Source organism: Cebidichthys violaceus, unplaced genomic scaffold, assembly GCF_023349555.1.
Source record: "Cebidichthys violaceus isolate CVI_PGR_0920_01 unplaced genomic scaffold, fCebVio1.0.p SCAF_26, whole genome shotgun sequence".
In the NCBI taxonomy this organism is placed as follows: Eukaryota; Metazoa; Chordata; class Actinopteri; order Perciformes; family Stichaeidae; genus Cebidichthys; species Cebidichthys violaceus.
In genome coordinates this window covers 2630412-2653262 of record NW_027176439.1, presented here as the reverse complement: position 1 = coordinate 2653262, position 22851 = coordinate 2630412, and the positions used below count along the sequence as shown (strand labels likewise).

The following is a 22851-nucleotide window of genomic DNA, read 5'->3' as shown; positions in this document are numbered from 1 at the left end:
GAGAAGGGTGGAATTGAAAATGTCTCCTGCTCTGTTTACAGCCAAATAAAACGGGATGAATGCCTTCTCGTTTTCTCAAGTTGTGACAAAAGGGAATCGATTGGAGCGCTGCTTTCCAAACAAGTGTACTCTGTCGTGGGTATCGATGTTTTCCAACGCGTTTTTCTTTTGACTCCTGGCACAGAGAGCTTTCATAGGAGTGCCAGCGTTTGGGGTGTGGTGAGAAGTACTTGTACAACATCACATTTGTGTCACACAATGGTTAACTCACGATCACCTCCTAATTGTGTTGTAATAAGGGAGCGGCCGTTCAACTTTTCTCTACATTAATTCCTTGTACATCCACTTGTATCCTCTTAAATTAATACATCTTAGAATTAATCTATGAATTAGTCTGTGAGGGCTGTCACCAGGGAACAAGAACAAGTCATTATACATGACAGACTCTGGACTGTTGATCAGCTGCTTAAGTAATGTACTTTTTAAATGGTATTTGAATGAGGATTTGCTGCAGGATTGACGTATGTAAAAGTGGGCAGCTGTTCCACTGATTGATGGCACGATAGATGGCCTCTCTAATCACCATCTTTAGAATATTATCTCACTATAAACTGTGGCGTCGCTCTCATACACCGTTAACAGTTTGCGATTGCTCTCAATATTCCTTTACGACCCACATCAGAGCCTAAACATGGTTTCTCTGGTTTGGTGGACCAGACATTCTCGTCCCAGCTGTGTCTCGTGCTGCAGGATCTCTACGTTGTTATTTTTCCACCTCTGTGTCCTGGCTTTGCAGTTTTATACATGACGCGTCTGTCGTTTGTTTGTCTCTTCACCCAGCACGGCAGGACTCCCCTCCACCTGGCTGCGAACAACGGGAGCCTCGAGGTGGTCCGCCACCTCTGCCTGGCCGGAGCCAACATCGACGCCGTCACCAACGTAAGTCACCGCGCGGCTTTCTTCTTTCCGACCGCTCCCCTTCGCGTTGCAGCGACAGACGCTTAAACGCGCGTCTCATTCAGCCGCTACGTGTCTCAATGCTACGTGTCTCAATGCATCGTGTCGCTGCGGGTAATTGTGAAAATATATTTTAAAATCCAGTGCAGCTTCTTGGCATTTAAATTCATTATATATATTTTTTGATATGTCTCTTCTGAGATCTTCCGCCCTGGTTGATTGAATGCATAAACAACATACATAACACAGCTCATATATTATACAAACTGAAAATGTCTCCGTCTCTGTTTGTTTAAATCACAGTAACAGTTGTTGGTGAGTCGTTCATTTCCTGCTTGAGCTGCAGAGCTGCTCACTTCTCACACACACTTAATAAAAGCAGACAGCTGATGGCAGCTTTTTAACTCTTCCTGGATTCAATCTGCAGGAATTCATTATTCGAGCTGCCCTCCTGATACCGAGCTGCACCGCCATTCTTTTACAATCCCAGCCTCTGGTTTTAAAGCTTAAACGTCTTTTTGTTATTGAAATTAATTCAACCTCTTCAACCCTGTTGCTCACCTTAAATTTCTCCTTTTAAGTAGCCTCAATGTTTTGACTAAACAGTTTTGTTCCTCACAGTGGTGCCTGTTTGAAAGTGACACTTTTCAGTAGCGACACCATTGCATTAGATACAAATGTTCTATGTTTTTTTGTGCAATAAAGCCAAGAATATTCGGTATCTTTAGAATCTCTGCGATATCCACTGGGAGTGAAAATAAACTTCTGAATGTCTGAACAGAGCTGAGATGTGTGACGTGCATCTTAATTAAAGTCCTCACCAGTGAGAGTGACATGATGGAAGAATACATTCAAGAGGATTTTTTTCTTCTAAATAAACAACGTATAGATAGAAAAATAGTCATTACATGTGTGCTGGTGACTCTTCCCTCTGCCTGTATCTTCTTATTTTGCTGTGTCGGGACGTTTCTGGACGTCGTCTTCTATAAAAACGTGGCGACCATTGCCAGATCGTCATCTTATTTTGCTTTGTTCACAACATTTCTGTGACGAGAAATGAGGAAGAAGAAAGAAATACATTTTCTTAAGAAAGATAAGTTGTGACTTAAATGATGGTCATGTTTTATTTCCTGATTAGGTAGAAGTTACCTGTAATAAATATATACATATGTAACCTGGTACTAATTATAGGTTAAAGAGGCAAAGTTCTGAGACAGTTATTTGAGTTTGTAAGTTGATTTCTAGAGGAATGTTCTTTAAAGAACCGCTCAAATTAAATCCAAGTAAATATAAATGTTTCATTTATTTTTTGTTGACGTAATTCTTCAGACATGTTGAATTTTGTGCTTCAAATTTCACATTTGTACATGTGTAGCTGAGCTGCTGTGCTCCAACTAACAGACTCCTCTAGTAATACATTTGAATAAATTAATCAGAGTTCTTTCTTCCCTTTATAATTAGTACCAAATTAGTTATTTCCAGGAAATCTTTGGGTAACAATTAAGAAACTATGGAGCGGTAAACTAAAGCATAACTAAAATGACTTTCAGGAATAAGTTATTCAGAGTGTATATTCATCGTTCAGTGCTTCCTCTTCACTTGTTAGTACGTGTCGTTACATTTCCAACCAAACAAACAAAGTTTCTCTTGTAGGGTCACAATTACAAAACACACTAATTCTAATGTGCAGTGAGTGTAGTTACAGCCGCCGGCTATCAGAGCTTTCATCAAACAGAGCAGAGTCACGCATTTATCTGGATACGAGTGAGTTTGATCCTAATGGCTTCCATGCAGTGAGGTCGAGCTGAAAAGATATCCAGATTAGTCGATTTACAGAAAGATTTAGATAATCGATTAATAGTTTGTAATTTTCAATCAACGATGTCCAGATTTCGATGGTTTTCAGTTTCATTTAAGGCTTTTGTTTGTCTTATATGATGATACATTTTATATTTTCGGGGGGTTGGACTGTTAAAACACCACATTTGAATATGTTGACGTGGATTTTAGGAAATGTTCCCCTTTTTTTCCTCAAGAAAATCTTCAGCAGCTTAATGAAAATAATGGTCAGTTGCAGCCGTGCATCGAGTTCAGATCAGATTATTAGATTAATCTATTGTGAATTTGCAGTCTCTGGATCAATACAGTCTTGTGTAATCGTATTAGATTTAAACCCATGAACCACCTGAAGGCTTGAAATCTGAACTTCAGTAATTCTTCACCAGTAACATTATCTGTCCTCTAAATGTACATAGACATCTGGTCAACATGGAGTACTCTTTGTTATAAACTTAAAAAGTTGAATTCTTTGTCACTTTATTGAGTTTAAGATTATTATTTCACTCTGATCTGATGAACAAATATCATTTTTCATCTGCTTTAATTCAGACAATCAGTTCCAGGAAGGCTCCACTGCCAGATGTCCTTCTCTCTCTCTCTCTGCATTCTCTAGCTGTTAATATTGTATGACAGCCGATGTGCTATGCATGTTTAATATAAAAGCTCATATTGAGATGTATAATTCATCGTCCAGCGGCCTGCCGGTCAGCGGCTTGTTGTGGAGCAGCGGACGGTGAGCTCAGGGCTCGATCGTTATTGTTTGCTCACTTTTATTTCGTCCTCTGTTGCCTGTCATCATTCCTCTTCTCTTCTTTCCCTCGGAGGAGAGATACTACAGATGATCCATCGCTCTAATATTAGTCGCGTGGCCAACAAAACACCAGCCACACTCGCGTCATCTGCCAGTTGCCAAGCAGCGGTAGTTGTAGTCGTAACGCTCCTGCCGTCTGTAAGAGCGAGTCCCGGGAATTTGCTCACACGTGAATCGCACTAAGTGGTCGGCTTCAGTCATTAATTTACATTTCTGACATTTAGCCGAACCGAACGGCTTAAAGGTTTTTGTGCTCTTTTGATATGATGTGACCTGATCAGAGAACGCTTAAAACCAAGAAGGGAATAAAGCTAGAAAATGTCTTTAGTGCGTATTGTTGTTGGGTTTTTTTTGTAGATTAAAGACTCTTTATCCTTTCACAACAAACCCAGTTGAACGTCTTTTGGCGTAACGGTCTGCAGGAACAGGAAGCTCTCTGTGGGTGTTTCAGGCTGTCGATGCAGTTCCTCCCTGTGGAGCAGCAGCCAGAGAGCCGGACGCTGACAGATGGCTGCGTTACTGAGAGACACTTTAAATTTGTCGGGACTGTGGTGTTTCTGTGTCGGTGTGTGTTCAAGGGAAACTGGAGAGAGAGGAACGCAGTAGGGCTGTGTGTGTGTGTGTGTGTGTGTGTGTGTGTGTGTGTGTGTGTGTGTGTGTGTGTGTGTGTGTGTGTGTGTGTGTGTGTGTGTGTGTGTGTGTGTGTGTGTGTGTGTGTGTGTGTGTTTGCAGCTGTAATTAAAACACTGCAATTAACTGAGAGTTCAGTGCTTGAAAGGGAAACGATTTAGGTATTCAGGGAGTATCGCTGCATATGAGAGTAAGATGTAGTGAAGCCTGATAAATGATGTCACTTGAGTCGGTGTCGGTTGGGGCTAAAGACCACAAATTTGAAAATGAAAAAGAAAACTGTGGGCGTGGAGTTATTAAGGAGTGAGATCTCTGTAGCTCAGCATCTCTGCGTGAGGCCGGTTGCTAGAGGCTACCGCTTCTAGCAGAACACACCTGAATCTGCGACTGAACAGACGGCGGTCGAAAGGCATTGTGGGTAATGTGGGCTTTTAAGTTTTGACAAGGAAGAACAGTGCGTGGAATATAAGGATGATACATTTTGATCCTTAAAAAGCAAAAACATACATGCATTTAAATACAAAACAAAGAATTAAATATATGCAAGAACAACAAACAAAACGTAATTTTTATTTTACCACTTACAGTAAGTTATAATCATATTAAAATGCATTATAACTGTGATTGTAATGTATTACAACTATTGGAATTATAATACACTGTGATTGTTCCAAAACAAAAAAGTTAATTATGAAATATTATGATAATTGACCTTTATAAAAAAATATATAAAATTTATAAAAATAAAAAATTTGAAATGCTTTATTATGGATATGTATGAGTGTTTTTAACTCCGACTGTATTGTGCTGTAAGCAGATTATAACAAATAAACGTGTTTTAATATTGCATTATAGTCATGGGAATCATAGAAAGTGTTCCAGATGTTTCTGATGTTATTGACGGTATGTCGTGCTAACATGTGTATGTTGTGCCGCTGACTCTTCCAGGAGCAGTTTGTTACCTTGTTCTAAAATGACAAGAATAAAAAACGATGAGATATTAAGGCTTCCTAAATGAAATGTCAACACAAGATGTGTATTAAACACTTGAACGTACAATCACAGCAAACTAAATGTAAGACTTGTCATGTATTCATCCCTTTCCTCTCTTTGTTCTCCCTCTCTCAGGATGGAAAGACAGCGGAGGATTTGGCCCACACTGATCAACATGAACTCATCGTTTCTTTGTTGGGAAAGCTTAAAAAGGTAAAAAAAAGAATACGACTCACCTAAACCGATCAATATACATTTTATGTTCTTTAAACGAGAAAGAAAAGTCGTGATGCAAAAGCAGGTTCCACAAACACTCATCACACTCGGTTTATTTCAGTGCGGAGGTGTGGAGAGACGCGTCTGCAACAGGAAGGTGTCACATTTTAGCATCCCTCCATGTTTAGACGGTTTGTGTGGCAGCGCTTTACTCGACACATACAGGTAGAACACATTATAGAAGGATACAGTACCTTTAACAAAGAATCTGGTACTACTCGTCTGTACTTTAGTATTTGAGGAAGATAGAGTTTCGGAACGACATCATGCTTTTTGGATGTTTTCCTGTTTAGCTTTTTGACTTAAAGCGTATTGAATGAACTGGTTGGTCTTCAGTGTCTTGCTCAAAGGTTCTTCAACATGACAGGACTCAAACCTACTAGTTACATGACATTCAGCTTGTGTAAACCATCCTATTCAGAGCTGTGCAGAGATACAATTCCAGTGTTCTATAACTCGAGTCACATCCACCGGAACGCCCAAAAGCTAAACGTTACCAACTTCAAACTTTTTTTTTTTTTTTCAGAAAACCTGCTGAGATTCAGTGCAGAGTGTGAAAACGTGACAGCAGCAACTGTGAAAACAGTCATCCTCTGCATATGCTGAGCTAATTTAAGACTCTTTGGCACGTTGATGCCAGTTTTTGACTTCCCAAGAACCCAGAGAGGGAAAAAAAAACCAACACACTCAGACCAGTTCTTTAAACTTTCAAAGAGAAAGAACGTTGGATCAAATTAGAAACTTTATTTATTGAATGTGTTCACATGACCCAGGTGGGAGTAGGGAGAGCCTTTTTATTCCCCACGCAACCACTCGCAGTATCTGAAGCCACTTCTGATCCGTGACTCATCTATTGGTCGGTTAAAAATGTCTCTCATGTTAACAAATCTGTTGTTTCGTTTTTTTATATATCTGAGTGTACAGCGTTTAATATAAACTTAAGACATAACTTTGATCCAAATAATGAGCCAAACCAGAGATTCATTTGAATACCGAAAAATAAAGATAATTCATCGTGAAGATGATTTACACTTAACAGTTACTACGGTCGTCCTTTTCAGCTATGTGACAACCGTAACAAATATCAGACAGATTCTGCTTTATTTAAACATTGTTCCCTTTATGCGTGTTGTTTTTTAATATGTCAGGTTCAGTGTTTAAAGCACTACTCTATGAGACACATTCACACATCACCAAACTAGAAACAGCATCAAACACTCAACATGTGACTTACTGTCACATGTCAACTATTATCCAGAAAGGAGCTCGTTTACACCCTTTACACTGCTTAGATATCACTGTTTACCAAAAGAGGTGCAAACAATGACGGTCTCTAAATTGCATTTTTAATAGTCTGTAGTGTCAAGTGAAACTCGGATCATCCAACAGCCCGTTACATTTGCAAAAACATGAACTTCAGTCCATCTAGTTTGTCTGTGCTTCCTGCATTCGTGCTCCTGTGATGGTTTGATTCTCACAGCCATCTACACACTAGTGATCTGCTCATGGTGCACGGAGGAAAAGTGAATTTGTCTGCAAAGTAATAATATGATGATAATAACGATAAAAACCTTGATTTATACAGCACCTGTTCATGCAGGAAATGCAGCTCAAAGTCCTTTACAATAAGGGAAAATACCTAAAAACAAGAAGATGGAAAAAAAACATAAATAATGATACAATATAATTAATGAAATATAATGCATGGAATGCATAACAGATGAGAAATAAAACCTGAATAATGACAATAATAATATCAACACCCTTACTTGTAGCCTGCACATCTCTGTCTCTGCTTTTCTACATCAGTGGAGGAGATTTGATTTTTTAAGATGAAAACTCAGAAAGTATTTCTCTCCACACAGCTGTTTGCTCACTGTTGTTGTCTGACATGTGTGAACATATGAAATCCAAGGTGTTTGGCCAGAGCTACTATGTCTGGTGTGTTAGAACCTTTGGATCGATCGATAGTCTTTCGTCCTTCACATGATAAACATGTTGGAGTGTGATACCGTTAATAAACGTGTCAGTGGTTTGTAATGAATCCCTTTTCTTCCTCTGTGGTGTTTGCTTTGCGGTTCAGGACAACCACAAACTGAGCTACATCCAGCAGCTGCGGCCCACTCAGACCGTCCAGCCCCGGATCAAGCTGAAGCTGTTCGGACACTCCGGAGCCGGGAAGAGCTCCCTGCTGGAGTCTCTGAAATGTGGCATCCTGCGCAGCCTCTTCAGGAGGAAGAGGACACGCATGTCCAGCACCACCCGCCACCCAAACTCCCCCGTCAACTCCAAACCCGCCGGTAGGTGACGGAGATAATCCTTCAAGATTAAGCTTTCACCTGCCGAGGACCAGAGAAACGGGCCAGAATAATTCATTCCCCTTTTTCAGACGCCCGTCATTCATCATCATGACATCCAGCAGATATTTTGAACAATAATTCTAGTTTAACACAACTTGGTTTCTTATCTTACCTTATATTTCTTTTGCTATATTTGACTGTCTGCTCTATTTTGACATTTAACTCACAAAGTTCAGTTCAGTTAACTTGTGCAGTAAATCCAAAGATTGATATTTTCAGAGGTTTGCAAATCTTTATTCAGTTGACTACATGAGCGGTTACATTTTAAAACGGTTGCAGCATAACGAAATGGTTTTATTACAGTATTGCCAGGACTTATCTGCTGTTTGCCCTCCAGTTTAGTAGAATGTCTGACGCCTGCTGAGAGTATCAGAAGCATTAAGTGTGGTTGAGTACATGACGATAACACACCTCCCCTCAGCCTTTCACAGATTTGATCCTGAGATGAATGAGCTGAAAGCAAAAACATAGTAAACACCCGTTCTCGTTCTTCTACAAACAAAAAGACAGACTTGACAGAAGCTGTACCTTGCACCTTTAATTACACGGATGATATCGTCTCATTATTTCAATTCAGGGGCCTGAATTGAAAGGAATTTGACTTTTGTGACATCAGCAAATATCGTCTCGTTGTCCAAAGAATAGATATAAAATCGAATCATTATGAAACGTGTGATTTACACCCCTACTCCTCTCCCCTGTTGACTCGGGCAGCTAGCCCAGTATTAACGCCATTGCTCCAGTGACCCGAACCGGAATCTGAGAGTAGAAACCGTTGGTCCTGCTTTTCTGCTCCCGGGTCTTCAGAAACCGTTGGTCCTGCAGGTTTGTGGCAAGACTCCCTGATATGTTCAGTGTAGTGCACAAAACACAAACATGTATTTTCACTCCGTCTGCCCTCCCTCACACACACACACACACACACACACACACACACACACACACACACACACACACACGCCATTGTGTTTCCTTTAACTGCTCCATTCTGCGGCGCTCGGAGCCGTTACCTCCCAGACAGACGTGATGCTCGCTGCGATAATGGTCGGCTACGTGAGCCGTGTAGTGTTACCGATCCCGTCCTCTGCGCTCTCGGGGAAATCTGCAGAGGGGCTGAAAGAGCTTCTTTTTTTTTTTTCTTCTTCTTTCAATTCTGACTGAATTGAGGCACGGCCTCTATTGAGTCTGTTTTATATCTGCAGCGATACGTGACACGAGTCCACAGTGAAGCACGAAGAGGTAGAGCGGAAAGGGAACAAGCCGACGTCATGATGTCCATTTGTCTAGTTTTTCTTTTCAGAACATGCGTCAGTCTTTTTGTTTTGTAAGCATCTAAGTGTGGCGCGTTAAACGCACGTTTACCTCCGTCTAGTGTCAATGTTCGTAGCTTTATGATGCCACAAAACTCATCATGACACACAGAGAGTATTCTGCACTCTGCATCGATTTCTGTCCCCTCAGGTTGTTCCTGCGTCAGTTAATTGAGATGGACTGCTCTTCTTCTGTTCATTCACTTTATAATCTGTGAAAGAGGTTGAGAAGACGGCTTGAGGTTCTTATAAATCTCCCTTTCTTGTGATAAAGAGGTGCTGACACAGACATTTGACCGAAAACCAATGTGGCATCAAGTCCGTTTTTCATGCAAACAACAAGTGAGAGGCCTCGACTTCAGTTGACGTTTTTTCAGTTGATGCTTTACAGATGTTTTTTTCCAGTGTTTTTACATGAATTACATCCCACCGGCAGCGATACTGCACTGCAGAACTGGTCAACAACAACAAAAAACAGCTGAATATCATTCGTCAAGACCCTTAACTTCATCGCACTTTTGTAGTTGTTTTTGTCTCAGGGTGCATTACCACCAGTTCAACTCCAGCATGTGTTCTCTTTTGAATCTGTGTTCAGTTAGTACATCAACAACCACTTTTTTTCCAGATGGATTTCAACATCGGATCTCCAGCGATTGGTCATGCTCGGAACGCATTTCACCGCCAGAAATATTGCATTCATGTAACATTTGTTTACAGCCCTGATTGTGTCCAAATGAGGCAGTATGGACCTACAAAAAAACCAAATGGAAAAATTCATTTTTCAACCAAAGTAAACAAACTGTAGGTGTGGTCCTACTCGATGTGAAGGAAATCCAAATGCATTGGTGGTTTATTTGTCATAAAATAGCACCACCATGTGTTTGAAAGTGTGCAGTGAAAACTAAGACACTGGATGCAGATCTGAGAGCAGAAATCATGAAGAATTGAGCTCAGCTTTATCTTTGAACAGATAATAATCTGTAAAAGTAAAAATAACAGTGTTTATAAACACACAAGTACAATTGAGATTTACTATATTTTATGTAGCATGTTATGTTCTATAGCAGAGCTCTGGTCCTCTGTGTTCAGATTCTCCTTTGAGAAAACGTTCAGTAGCTGTTTATTTTTTACAGGTTTTAAACATTTTATATTTCACCATAGTAATTGCCTCCAAAAGACTGTTTAGACATTGAGGCACAAAATTGATGCACTGTAAAAACTTATATAAAAAAAATACTGTAAATAATATTTATTCATACTTTTGTAGAATTTTATTTAAAAACAAAATAAAAAATGTGTTGAATCTATGTTGATACGTCTTATTAATAAAAAGGCTAATACTATCTAGAGGGATTGTTTTCTAAATGTGACCCACATCGATCGACGGTCTCCATCATGAGTCCTCTCCTCTCCTCCTGTGTTTAGTGTCGGTGAGCATTTCTAACCTGTACCCGGGCTGTGAGAATGTGAGCGTGCGGAGTCGCAGCATGATGTTTGAGCCCAGTCTGACCAAAGGAGTCCTGGAGGTCTTCTCCCCCGTCCACAACGCTCTGTCCACGGCCGACGACCAGGCCACCAAGGCCATCGACATCCAGCACGGGAACATCAACGGTGAGACCCTAAAAGACCGCTTAACGTTTCACCGAAACCGGAAACCGGAATGAACCTCGCCGGAGACGCTTCACATGCCGCTTTATTTCCCTCTCTGTAGGCGTGGGGGAGTTCAGCGTGTGGGAGTTTTCGGGGAACCCGGTCTACTACTGCTCCTACGACTACTTTGCAGCCAACGACGCCACGGCGATCCACCTGGTCCTGTTCAGCCTGGAGGAGCCGTACGAGACCCAGCTGGGTCACATCACCTACTGGCTGAACCTGCTGAAGGCCCTGAACCTGCCTCAGGACAACATCGGTGAGGACACAGATTACTGGCTGCATCAGTGGATCACATGTTAGAATGTGTCCTATTGCTCCTAAAATACACTGAAATATTTCAGGTCTTTACCAGATAGCATACAGGGGGAATTAAAGTGATTGTAATGAAAGAGGTAAAAATCATTTCAGCATTTAGTCAGTGTCTTGAATCTCGGTTATAAATCACTGTTGAGAAAATTTGTCTTTTCAAAATTCCTTTTTCTAAATGTCAGAAATGGCATCGGCTGTGTTTCTCACATTTTGAATAGTCTGGAGTTTTTCATCTGACAACAATCTTTGGTCCACAGTTTCACTAACGTCGTTGAATTTAATCAAACAATACCTTAAAAAGTCATTAAAAACATTTATTATTATTATTATTATTATTATTATTAGTGTTGGAAGAAAACAGTTGCAGGAAGAATAAGAATCATAATCATATCATAATTAAAAAACCTTTAAAGGGTGAAAAGTAACTAAAGCTGTCAGATAAATGTAGTGGAGTGAAAAGTAATTTGCCTCTGAAATGTGGTACGAACATAGTAGAAAATTAAAAGTACTCGTGTAAAAGGCCAAGTACATCAAAGTCGTGTTCTTCAAATGTTACGCTCCACAACACACAATTTAGTTTGAATGGCTGCTGAACCTGCTGGCTGTCGTCATATTGTTTTGTGTTTGTATGAGCAGTTAGTGAATGTGTAAGTGTGTGTGTGTTATTTTCTCCTGTCGTCCTGCAGCCTTCGGCGGTCGGGTCCAGCAGCCCCTCGAGGTCGTCCTGGTGGCGACGCACGCCGACCTCGCCGACGTCCCCAGAGCGTTCTCTGGAGAGTTCACCTACGACAAGGAGAAAGCGCTGCTCAAGGAAGTCAGGAACAGGTTGGGACTCAAACCAGAGCACGCAAGAGGGACAGTTGTTGTTGTTTATTTTATTTTATTAACTTGATCTGGCAATGCAGAGTTAAATGGTCCTGCATAACCCATGAGCCTCAGCAATCGCTGCTATGGAAAAGAAAAGACGACATTATACTTAAATACCATGAGTTGAATCAAAATGTCAGATGTAGCAGTCGACTGTTCCTCCTTTACAGATGCTCCTTCGTATATCTCAGTGCTCCTCTTAAGAGATCTATGTTTTTTTTTATGGTTTGTTTTGTTTTCAGGTTTGGGGTCGACCTGCAGATCAGTGACAAATTGTTTGTGACGGATGCCGGAGCCTCGAACTCCAAAGACATGAAGCTGCTGAGGAGTCACCTGCAGGAGCTTCGAGCCGACATCATCTCTGTGAGCAGACTTATACACACACACACACACACACACACACACACACACACACACACACTCATCTCCTCACCTGTCTTCGCTCAGTACGTCTTTACCTATCCTGACAGTTTCCTTTATAGTCATGTTTTTTATGAATTCATAGTAAGTCTGAAGGAGCTAAAAACGTTCCCACGATGTCTTCTTCCTTCTTGTATCAGATTATAGACTCAACACCGATGAAAATAAACATACAAAAGTATTTGTTTCATGATTTCTACAGCTGAGAATCTCTATGAGACGATACTGTCAGTTAACATCTTAACAAATGATCACCAGCAGTGAATTGAGGTATTGACACCCCCCCCCCCCACCCCCTTCTTCTCCCCCGCTGCAGAGGTGTAGTCCCATGACGCTGCTGTCGGAGCGTTTGCTGGCGACGCTGCCGACCTGGAGGAAGCTCAGCGGACCCAACCAGCTGACGTCGTGGCAGCAGTTTGTGAGCGACGTCCAGGAGCAGATCAACCCTCTGGTCAGCCAGGACCACCTGCGCACTCTGGCCCTGCAGCTGCACAGCATGGGGGAGGTGTGTGTCTGTCTCACAGCTTCAGACCGGACTGAATGGAGCTGCTGGGAAATCTAATTCGAATTATGAGAGGGCGAGAAACAACATGCTGAAAAGATTCCCAAAGTTTAGAGCTCACATATGAGACTAAATCAAAAAAAATATGAATCACATTTATTTTATGTTAAACAGAAATTAAACGTTGACATTTGTTGCATAGAGCATGCTCAAGAGAATTGGTATCTTATAGTAGTTTGTAATTCTATGTTAGGAGGTAGTTGTAAGAATAAATAATAAATCGATCAAAGCTCGTCCACAGCAGCTGATCTCAAGTTCATCAGACGACCACCAGGGTGCGCTGTTTGTTATCAAATACATTAAAGACTTTTGTTGTCAGCTGTAAACAATTACTCAGAATTCCTCTGCTGCAGGAACGTGTTGTTTATTTACTCGAATGACTCAAAAAATGTATCCTTATGTATTTGCTGTTGTTTTTCATATCACTGGATGTCCTATGTCTCTATCAAAGCAGTTTACTTCATTTCATGTCTTTGTCAATATGTTACACCACATTTAACTTTCTTTTCACATTTTTCTTCTTCTTTTATCCACACTTGATTCCCTTACATGTTTTCGGACTTATATTTTACTCTCTCTCACTCTGCTTTTCCTCCCACAGATCAACATCATGCAGAGTGAGACGGTGCAGGACGTCGTCCTGCTGGAGCCTCGCTGGCTCTGCAGCAATGTCCTCGGCAAGCTGCTCTCTGTGGAGACGCCCAAGGCCATCCACCACTACAGGGGGCGCTACAGGCTGGAGGAAGTGCAGGCTCTGGCTCCCGAGAGCGACGTGGACGAGCTGCTGCAGATCCTGGACGCCATGGACGTCTGCGCCCGCGACGCCACCAACCCCTCCATGGTGGACATCCCCGCCCTCATCAAGACCAACGGCCTGCACCGCTCCTGGACCGAGGAGGAGGAGGAGGACTCGCTGCTCTACGGCGGCGTGCGCCTCGTCCCCGCGGAGCACCTGACCCCCTTCCCCTGTGGCCTGTTCCACAAACTGCAGGTGAACCTGTGTCGCTGGAGCCACCAGCAGAAGCCTGAGGAGGAGGGCGGGGAGGATTTCGATGGAGACATCCACCTGTGGACCAACGGAGCCAAGGTGAGCCAGGGAGGAGCGGAGGCCATGATCCTGCTGGTCAACCACGGCCAGGGGGTGGAGATCCAGGTGCGAGGCCACGACTCTGAGCGGGCCAAGTGCTACACCCTGTTGGACACCGCCTGTAGCATCACGGAGAACCTGCTGGCCTCCACGCTGCCCGGACTGCTCACAGCCAAATACTACCTGAGTCCTCAGCAGCTGCGGGAGCACCACGCCCCCATCATGGTCTACCAACCCAAAGACTTCTTCCGCGCGCAAGTCCAGCGGGAGGCTTCGCTCACTAACACCATGGGCGGCTACCGAGAGAGCTTCAGCAGCATTCTGTCCTTCGGCTGCGCTGAAGTTTACCAGCAGGGGACTCTGGGAACGGACATCCACATATCGGACGTCCCGCTGTTGGCTCGCAGGAAGCTGTGCCGCATGCTGGACCCTCCCGACGCTCTGGGCAAAGACTGGTGCCTGCTGGCCATGAACCTCGGCCTCACGGACTTGGTGGCCAAACACAGCAACGGGACTCCGAACGGCGCCCCCGAGCTGGACTCGGACCCGGACTCCCAGCAGGCGGCGCTGCAGCCCAGCCCGACCGCGGCGCTGCTGCAGGCGTGGAGCGGGCGAGCGGACAGCACCGTGGGCGTGCTGATGGCCAAACTGAGGGAGCTCGGCCGCCGAGACGCCGCCGACTTCCTGCTCAAAGCGTCGCCTGTTTTCAGGGTCAACATGGAGGCGCTGGTCGGGGCCGCCAACGGCTACCCCCCCACCTGCAACGGTGGCACGTCGTACAACTCCATCAGCTCCGTCATATCCCGCTGAACTGCGCGCGGTTCGGCTTCCTGTCCTCGCTTCGTCTCATGTGACGTTCACCCTGAAACAGGACATGCGTGTGAATGAACATGAAGTGCAATCGTCCAGCTGCTCCTTAAATCACCCTCATTAAGTTGGCGTGTGAACCAGATGTTGTGTTTGTGCTCTCCACACCTGTACAGCCGACCTTTTCCTTCCACTATGAATGTTGTGAATGAGCCGATTGTCCTGCGCTCCAAAGAGGAACCCTGTGCTTTTATTCTGTTCTCAATCTTGTTGTGCTGCTAGTTTATATTTCCCTCCTACTTCTGCGGCACACTGAAGTCTCACTCATCTTACAGCTAAAGGGACAGAAAAGCTACATTTAAAAAAAATAAAAAAAAATACTAAAAAAAACCATCAACTCCACGTGAAGGAATGATTAACAAAGATGGCAGCCTCATGTTTGGACCTTCTTTTTTTTTTTTAAACATCCAAATGAAAACTGAGGATTTGCCATCTTTACTCACTCCGTCCACCACATAATATTATCTCCCTCCTTCCTTCTGATTTACTGATGTGACATTTGGGCCATTAAAGCTTAGTGTTAATAAATTAACTGCATTTTTCAGAGTGCCTTTGTGGCCTTCTACCTCCCTAAAGAGCACAAATAGTCTTATTATAAAAAAAGTTCTTTCCAAACATTTCAAGAACTGTGCCTTGTTGACACTTAATGGAAAATTAATTTCAATCAAGTCTATAGTCTTAAAATGGAAAATGCCATCGGGGGGGGAAAGGTTAATGAAGAAAGGAAAACGAAGCTCGGCTGATTAGAGTTTGGTGGAACAGAAAGCTGAAATCAGAGATGAGATTTCTGCCGTTTTCTGTTCGGCGTTGAGGCGGTGCAGGAGATGAAGCATCTTATCGGAGTCAGCGTGGCGTCGATGTGACGCTCTGTGGGGGAAAACAACATCCTTCTTGTTTAAATGGTGCGTTTGTGGGTTCATACAGATGATGATCTTGAAGTATTGTGTCTTCATTAATCCCAAACAGCAGATATCTCTTCAGTAGGGATTGATTTTTGGTGACACTTTATTTTTCGAGTCCCGTAATTTCCTAAGAGGCTCCTGGAAAGAACTATGTAATTTAGTGTGGCGTTAACTTTAGCGAGACAATTTCACGAGACGGTTGTTTGTTGTTGTTGGAATTTCCTTAAAAAAAACCTGCTGAAAAACCTTAAATACTTAAAAACTTAATACTCGAGTATTATCTGGAACAAACCTCTCCTGCTGTGCTCTGACTAAAAGCATCTCTAGCAGCTACTTTATGTTTGGAATTAAAACTGCACTAATTTAAAAAAAAAACTTAAAGATTACTACCATAGGAGATTGTTTTAAAAAAACGGCAAATATTCCATTTTCAAAGCAAGGACCAGGGATTTTTTTTTGGCATTTTTGCTTTAGAAATTAGTTCTCGGTTATCAAAATGTTCAGCTAGTAAACAAGTAAACAATTTTAATACTTTCAAGAAAATGCAGCTTCAGACATAAATCAAACTGCCAGTTAGCAAAAGGTCTTTATAGATATTTACTTCTGAAAAATGACATACTGACTTTTCTTATTTACTTAATATTGTCACTTTTCCATTCAAAACCAGCTTGGGAGGAAACACCATCTTCCCTCTAGTTAACACCAAATTTAAGAGATTCTCCTTTCCAGGAACGTGTTTAAGAGTTTACAGTAACATATCAGTTCCTTAACTATAACTAGGACCTTTAAAGTAAAGTATAACTATAAATGTTTTCATTTAGAAACCTATTGACTCATTTTCAGTTCACCCAACGGGACCTTTAGCCATTTTAGTAATCCCCCCCCCAAATAGTACAGTGTCTTACTGAAGGATGTTGATCCTCAGCACCAAACTGTATTTAAGTTAAGAGATGTTCAAATTGATCATGGCGGACAGGGTGGAGCTCGGCACTGATGCTGCTGAGCTTCCTTTACTTTGAATAGAACGTGGCACCAAAATAATGAAGAGAATGAACTTCATTTTTAACATTTTCTACTGAGCTGAAAGGTCATTTATTATATTCAGTAAACACACCTGACACTGCTGCTTTTAAAACGCCTCCTCAACAGGTTTTCTGCATTAGCGACGTCAGCGGTGAAGTTTCCCGTCCGCCGTGTCGGATTGTCACACAGCGGCATCGACGCTAAATATAAGCTTCTCTCGGTATCGCTCTGTGTCTCAGTCGACCGCGCGTGGCTTCACATCTCCTTTCACTTTTGTCTTTTTTTATATATATATCACGAAGCTGCAGCTCGACTCGGTCGGCAAAAAAAAAAAGCAAAAGACAAAAGACGCCATGAAGTTAGAGTTGTTCACTGAAAAAAGGGGGCCTGCAGTTGTGAAAGCTGGTGTTTTATAATGTTAGAGATCAGGAAAAAAAAAATGCTCTTTTCTTTTCACGTGTTGTTTGGAAAAAGTGTCTTTCAATCCTAAAAAGTTACACTTTGTGGGCCTTTTTTCAGGACGCAGTGTCACCGTTTGATAAACAGATGTGCCAGAGTGCAGTATTTCCTGTCTGCTGTCTTGTGTGTTACCGTCTGTCGGCAGACATAAAACTTTAAATGCTGTTCTTCTCTTTTCGTCTCCGCCTGAACTTGCCAATCCACTTGATGTACAAACTCGAGGCCCGTTTCCTCCACTTCGTCCTCACTGTTCTGTTCTCTCTGTCGGCCCAAATATGTTGACTCCAATGATCCAATGAAAATGAATGTACTACACACCTCTCCTAAGAATATGTTACAAAAACAAATCAAAGATACGGTGATACAACGCTCAACATGTGTACAAAAACGATGGAAACAAACTGGTCAGAAACACCGTTTTATTTTGTTTTATTTTTACAGAAGCTTTTGTTGATGTTTGCCAATGCTGTGTGCCTAAAACACACTCGTTCATTCCTCTTATTATATTATTATTATTATTATTATTATTGCCTTGTACAGTATACGAGCTGAGAAGTGATGTTTCAGAAAGGGAAGTGAATATTATGTTTTTGTAAAACCTGGGAATCACTATATTATTATCAACTTTGTCTCCGTTTGGTGTCTTTTCTTTTCTTCCCTGGATGGTTCTGACCAAAAAACAAGTGGATTTAAAAGTTTTATTTTCTGTTTGATGAGGAAAGATGAACTCTGTAATCTACAATATTTCCCCGTCGGAGACTCCGGTCCCATCGCCACATTGCACACGTTGTCTTCTCTTTTTTTTTTTGTTGTTCGCTATTTATGTTATGTTCTTTTAGCATGTCTTGGAATGCCATGTCCTTAGTACTTCTGACACTTTATAGTGTAATACATTTTATAATAAATTCTTTACCTAATGTCATCGTCTCTCTCATAATTGAAGAACAAACAGTTGGATATCTTAAAGATTTCTGAGTTGTAGAAGATAGTAACTTTATCGATTATTATTAAAGTGAAGGTTACAGATCTTTGTTGACGTTAAAAAAACAAGGACAATAAAAACATATTTCTACCTGTTATCATCTGATATTAGCTTTTTGTCTTCCCGGTTACTTAAAAATGTTAAAGTCAAATAAAACAAGGGGAAGAAAAGATGGATATAAGCAACTGGTGACAAAAGTTTGCAAGTCAGAAGACCAAAAATGCTGAGAACCGTTGCTTTACATTACAAAACAGGAAGAGGGAGGTGTTCTTCCATTACAAACAGAATGGAGATTAATAGATAAATAACTTCCTCCACCGTTATTCTCTTAATGAGAGACAAACAATATCCTGTTTTTTTGTTGTACTGATAGCATTTTATTAGACGTGGTCTTCATCAACTAATCAAATATCGATTCAGTGTATTGAATAGAAAACGTTCCCACAGGTATTGATTCTTCGGTTGGTGTTTTGTTTATTTTATTTTATTGTAAACAAGAGCCAATGAGGTTGTTCCCTGTGCTGTTTCTGTTATTTATTTAGTATATTTTTTTGCAAATTTGTGTAATTATCTTTAAACAGGATTTTCTGTAGTCAGCCTCCTTTTTACATATTTAAGAAAAAAATACTCTGGCCCTCAAATAAAGATTTGAATCCCTTGATTTTTATTATTGTTGTTTTATAATTTTTTTACATAAAGTGAATTTGCTTTGTATTTTTGGGTAGAAATTAAGAGTTTACTATAAAATGAGTGTGTTTATTATTGATTCCTAAATCAATAATTAAAGAGAAAGAATTGTTTGACTATAAAGCACTTTTATTACTAAACTCAACCAAGATCAGAAAAGGTCGTATTAGTTTAAAGGACGTCCTCACTGCGTCTGAATTTAAATGTCTCTGGTGAATTGGGGACAGACGGGTGTCTCCTGCTCTATTTGTCCTCCACCAGATTCCAGGCTGTTATTCACACGTCTCTGGGTTCATTGTGGAGCTGCACCTCCGCCCACACACTCACATGACTCGGGGTTTGTCTCAACTTGCCAACTGCTTACGCCGTCGACTGTCATTCAAAAATATTTGAACAGGCTCAGAGAGATAAAAGGAGCAGAATGTATGACGTTTAAAAATCACGTGTATCTGAATTTGTCCTGTTTATTTAGCAAAACAGGATTTAAAAAATATATTTGTGATTTTTGTTCTTTTTCTATTTGAAGCATGATTTAAATATACAGTATGTCTGCAAACTCCAAACACCTTCAAAGTAATCTGGGGTTAATTTGATATTTAACACTTTAATGTGGTTTCTAGCCGTTTGTAATAAAGTTTTAAATGTGTTATCAACTTAAATAAGTACATAAATGCTGAAATTTACATATTAAAATATAATGAAGACGTTAACCTCAACTAACCTCTGAAAACAACATTGTTTGTTTTCCTTAAGTCCCCTGGGAATGTGTCTTAACTGCGACAACTCATTTTAATCACAATTTCAAGACAAGGCCTCATTTTCAAACTGTTTCTCTGAAATCAGTTCTGCCCTCAGCAGTCCAGGCATACAGTAAATACTGAAAATATACAGAACAGTACATTGTCGAAATGATAAGAAATCTGGAGATAAAGCCACTTTGGTGCATGCAAGCAAATGTCAATAAGCAGACTTCACCAAAAACAAAGTACATGTAGAGTACACATCAGAAATACATTTGTACCTGGGATTAAACGTCTGTTATGTCATGAAGTGATGCAAACTATTCTTAGAAATAGAAAACAGGTTGAGTTTCACTCTTGTCAACATAAGGAAGCTTACTGGGTAATACAGGAAGGCTTTTACTGGAAACCTATACATATACTTCCTTAGTACTGTGAATACTAATACAAATATTTGCATATTAACAGGCTAATTTTACACATGTTCCTCGATATTAGCTGACATTAGAAACCCTAAAATACAAAATGTCACAACACAAAGTTGCATTGATGTATTGAGAGCAATGTTAACATGCTAACGGCTAACTGATGCACTAACATTTAAGCAGCATTTTAATGATATAGCTGGGCGAGATGCTAACAGTAGCTTATGTTAGCATAAGCAGTGCTTTAAACTAAATAGCTTATGTTAGCTAAGGTAGGCCTACAGCTGAGGCTAACAAAGTCCAACTAATAGTTTGGAGTTTATATATATCACAATAATAGTTATCATTACTGATACATGTAATATTTGTTAGGTTGTAGCTGGGAGGCGTTATCAATAGCTTATGTCAGCATTAGCAGTGCTTTAAACTGAATTAGCTTTTGTTAACTAAAGTAGGCCTACAGCTAAGGCTAACAAATTATAATTTTTGGGTTGTAGCTGGGCGCGGTGCTAACGTTAGCTAATGTTAGCATTAGCAGTGCTTTGAATTGAATTCTAACTTAAGTCGCAGCTGAGGCTAACAAAGTCCAGCTAATCATTTGAAATTTGAAACAAGAAATTGCATAAACTGAATCTAAGATTGTTGAGAAAACACCACAAGTTAGCTCTTCTGGAGCTTTCAATCATATTACAAGATCTTCATCAGTATATGAAGTTTGCCTAGGTGTTGATGTCCAAATGTCCATGTTTTTATTTGTGCTTTAAGGACTTATCGGCCATGTTGTTTTGTAAATTAACTTTCAAAGATTATTCTTGTCTTATTTAGCGTTGTCATCAAATACTTCCTGGATCAATAATAGAAAAAACAACAACAGTGACCCTACGGTCTATAGACATGTTAATCAGGTCAGGCCTGTTAATCTTTGTGTCAGACCAGCGTCTTACAACCGCAGCGTCCTAATCTAAAGAATATATAAATGTTACAAAGTTCACTACCAGTTACAGATTACAATCAACAGAAAATCATTTGACAATACAAACATGTTAACAAATGACTTTAGGCTGACAGTTTGGGACATTAGCTTTCAAATTTAAGGCTACTGCCAGCAGCCAGGTAACTTAGCTTAGCACAAAGACTGGAAACGGGTGGAAACAGCTAGCCTAGCTCCATAACAAAACCTGATATAACATGTTTATTAGTGAGTTTAGGCGAGGTGTTGGTCGGCAGATTTTGTACCTTTGGATGAAGCCAGGCTAGCTGTTTCCCCCTGTTTCCTGTCTTTATGCTAAGCTATGCTAACATGCTGCATCTGGTTCATATTTACCGGCTTTGACTCAGTCACAGTATTTCAAAACTTAGTTAACATGACAACCCTTGGTGTGAAGTAACTATTTACTCAAGTACTGCACAATTGTAAAGTATTTGTACTTAAGCCCATCTTGTAATAATTTGTACTCTGACTTCAAAACATTTTAGAGGAAAGTATTTACTTAATTGTAAAAATAAATCCAAGTCACAAAATTTGCTCCACCTCAACCAGCAGCAACATAAATCTGCTGTTTAAAGATGAATGCATCAGTGAAAATGATCTAATAATTCTAATATATTGAGTAATTTGACATAAAATACATTTAGCTGACAAACCTTTTTGCACTTTTACGTTTTCCTACTAGTATCTAAGCAACAGGATATGAATACTTCCAAATGACCAGACATGCATGCTCGTACAGGAAGCGCTCAGTCAACCAATTGTCATGTGTCGCTCTGCTTGAGCAACATGATCCAGTCACACATCAGCTGCTGAAGACACAGTCTGCTTTCTGCAAATGCAAGCAAACTTTATTTATGCTTACTGTATGATGCAGAGGAAACGTTTTGGAACATCGTGCATCCCGTGTGTGACAACGCAAAGACATGATGCATTACATAAATTACAGATAATGATTAATCATGTCACGCTGTGTAGCATCTATTGTGTTAGCTGCTAGTATAAGGTTTGTGTGATTTAAGTCATTTATACATTTATTTTTTCAGGATATTTAGTTTTCAAACTTTAACTTAATTGGTTGATTTCAGTATTTTTAAACTCACTAAAAATACAGAAGTGTTGTCAGCAAAATAAACTCAAAGTACCAAAGTAACTGTAATGTAAAAAAGCTAATTTTTCACTGTTATATTATTATATGCATATTTTATTAATGGATTATTATTACTGACTATTAATTTTAGAGGCAAATTCAAACCACTTCATATACTATTTGGTAAATCTATAAAAAATATACTTTATTTGTCGTTTTTTTTGCATATAAAATCTGCAGTTGCGGAATGTAACTAAGTACATTTACTCAAGTACTGTACTTGAGTACAATTTTGACATACCTGTACTTGTCTTGAGTATTTCTATTCTCTGCGATTTATACTCTTACTTTACTACATTTCAGAGAAAAACATTGTACTTTTCACTTCACTGACAGCTGTACGATATAAAATATGATATGCTATAAGTACATAATCAAGTACTACCCAGTAGTACACAAAGTACCTCAAATTTACTCCACACTGACGAACTCAAACATTAAAATGCTCTTACATGAATCTGATAAAACAGATTAATATAATATTTTATAATAATATAACACTGAAAGAAGCCATTCTGTTTAACGAGTACATTTGCGATGATTATTTTAACTTG

General features: G+C 40.4%; 1 protein-coding gene across 3 annotated transcripts in view; it reads left to right on the top strand.

The window, feature by feature from the left end:
• The window catches only part of dapk1 (death-associated protein kinase 1), a 73214-nt gene extending 54972 nt beyond the window's left edge, over positions 1–18242 (top strand). For all 3 annotated transcript variants that reach the window (XM_068721126.1, XM_068721127.1, XM_068721128.1), the window contains exons 18-26: positions 841–939; positions 5366–5443; positions 7590–7806; positions 10602–10787; positions 10888–11085; positions 11825–11963; positions 12248–12368; positions 12742–12930; positions 13589–18242. In XM_068721126.1, coding sequence (XP_068577227.1) covers positions 841–939; positions 5366–5443; positions 7590–7806; positions 10602–10787; positions 10888–11085; positions 11825–11963; positions 12248–12368; positions 12742–12930; positions 13589–14884 — 2523 coding nt within the window. In that variant the 3' untranslated portion in view covers positions 14885–18242. The remainder of the gene's footprint in view (positions 1–840; positions 940–5365; positions 5444–7589; positions 7807–10601; positions 10788–10887; positions 11086–11824; positions 11964–12247; positions 12369–12741; positions 12931–13588) is intronic.
• The last annotated feature ends 4609 nt before the right edge of the window (positions 18243–22851 follow it).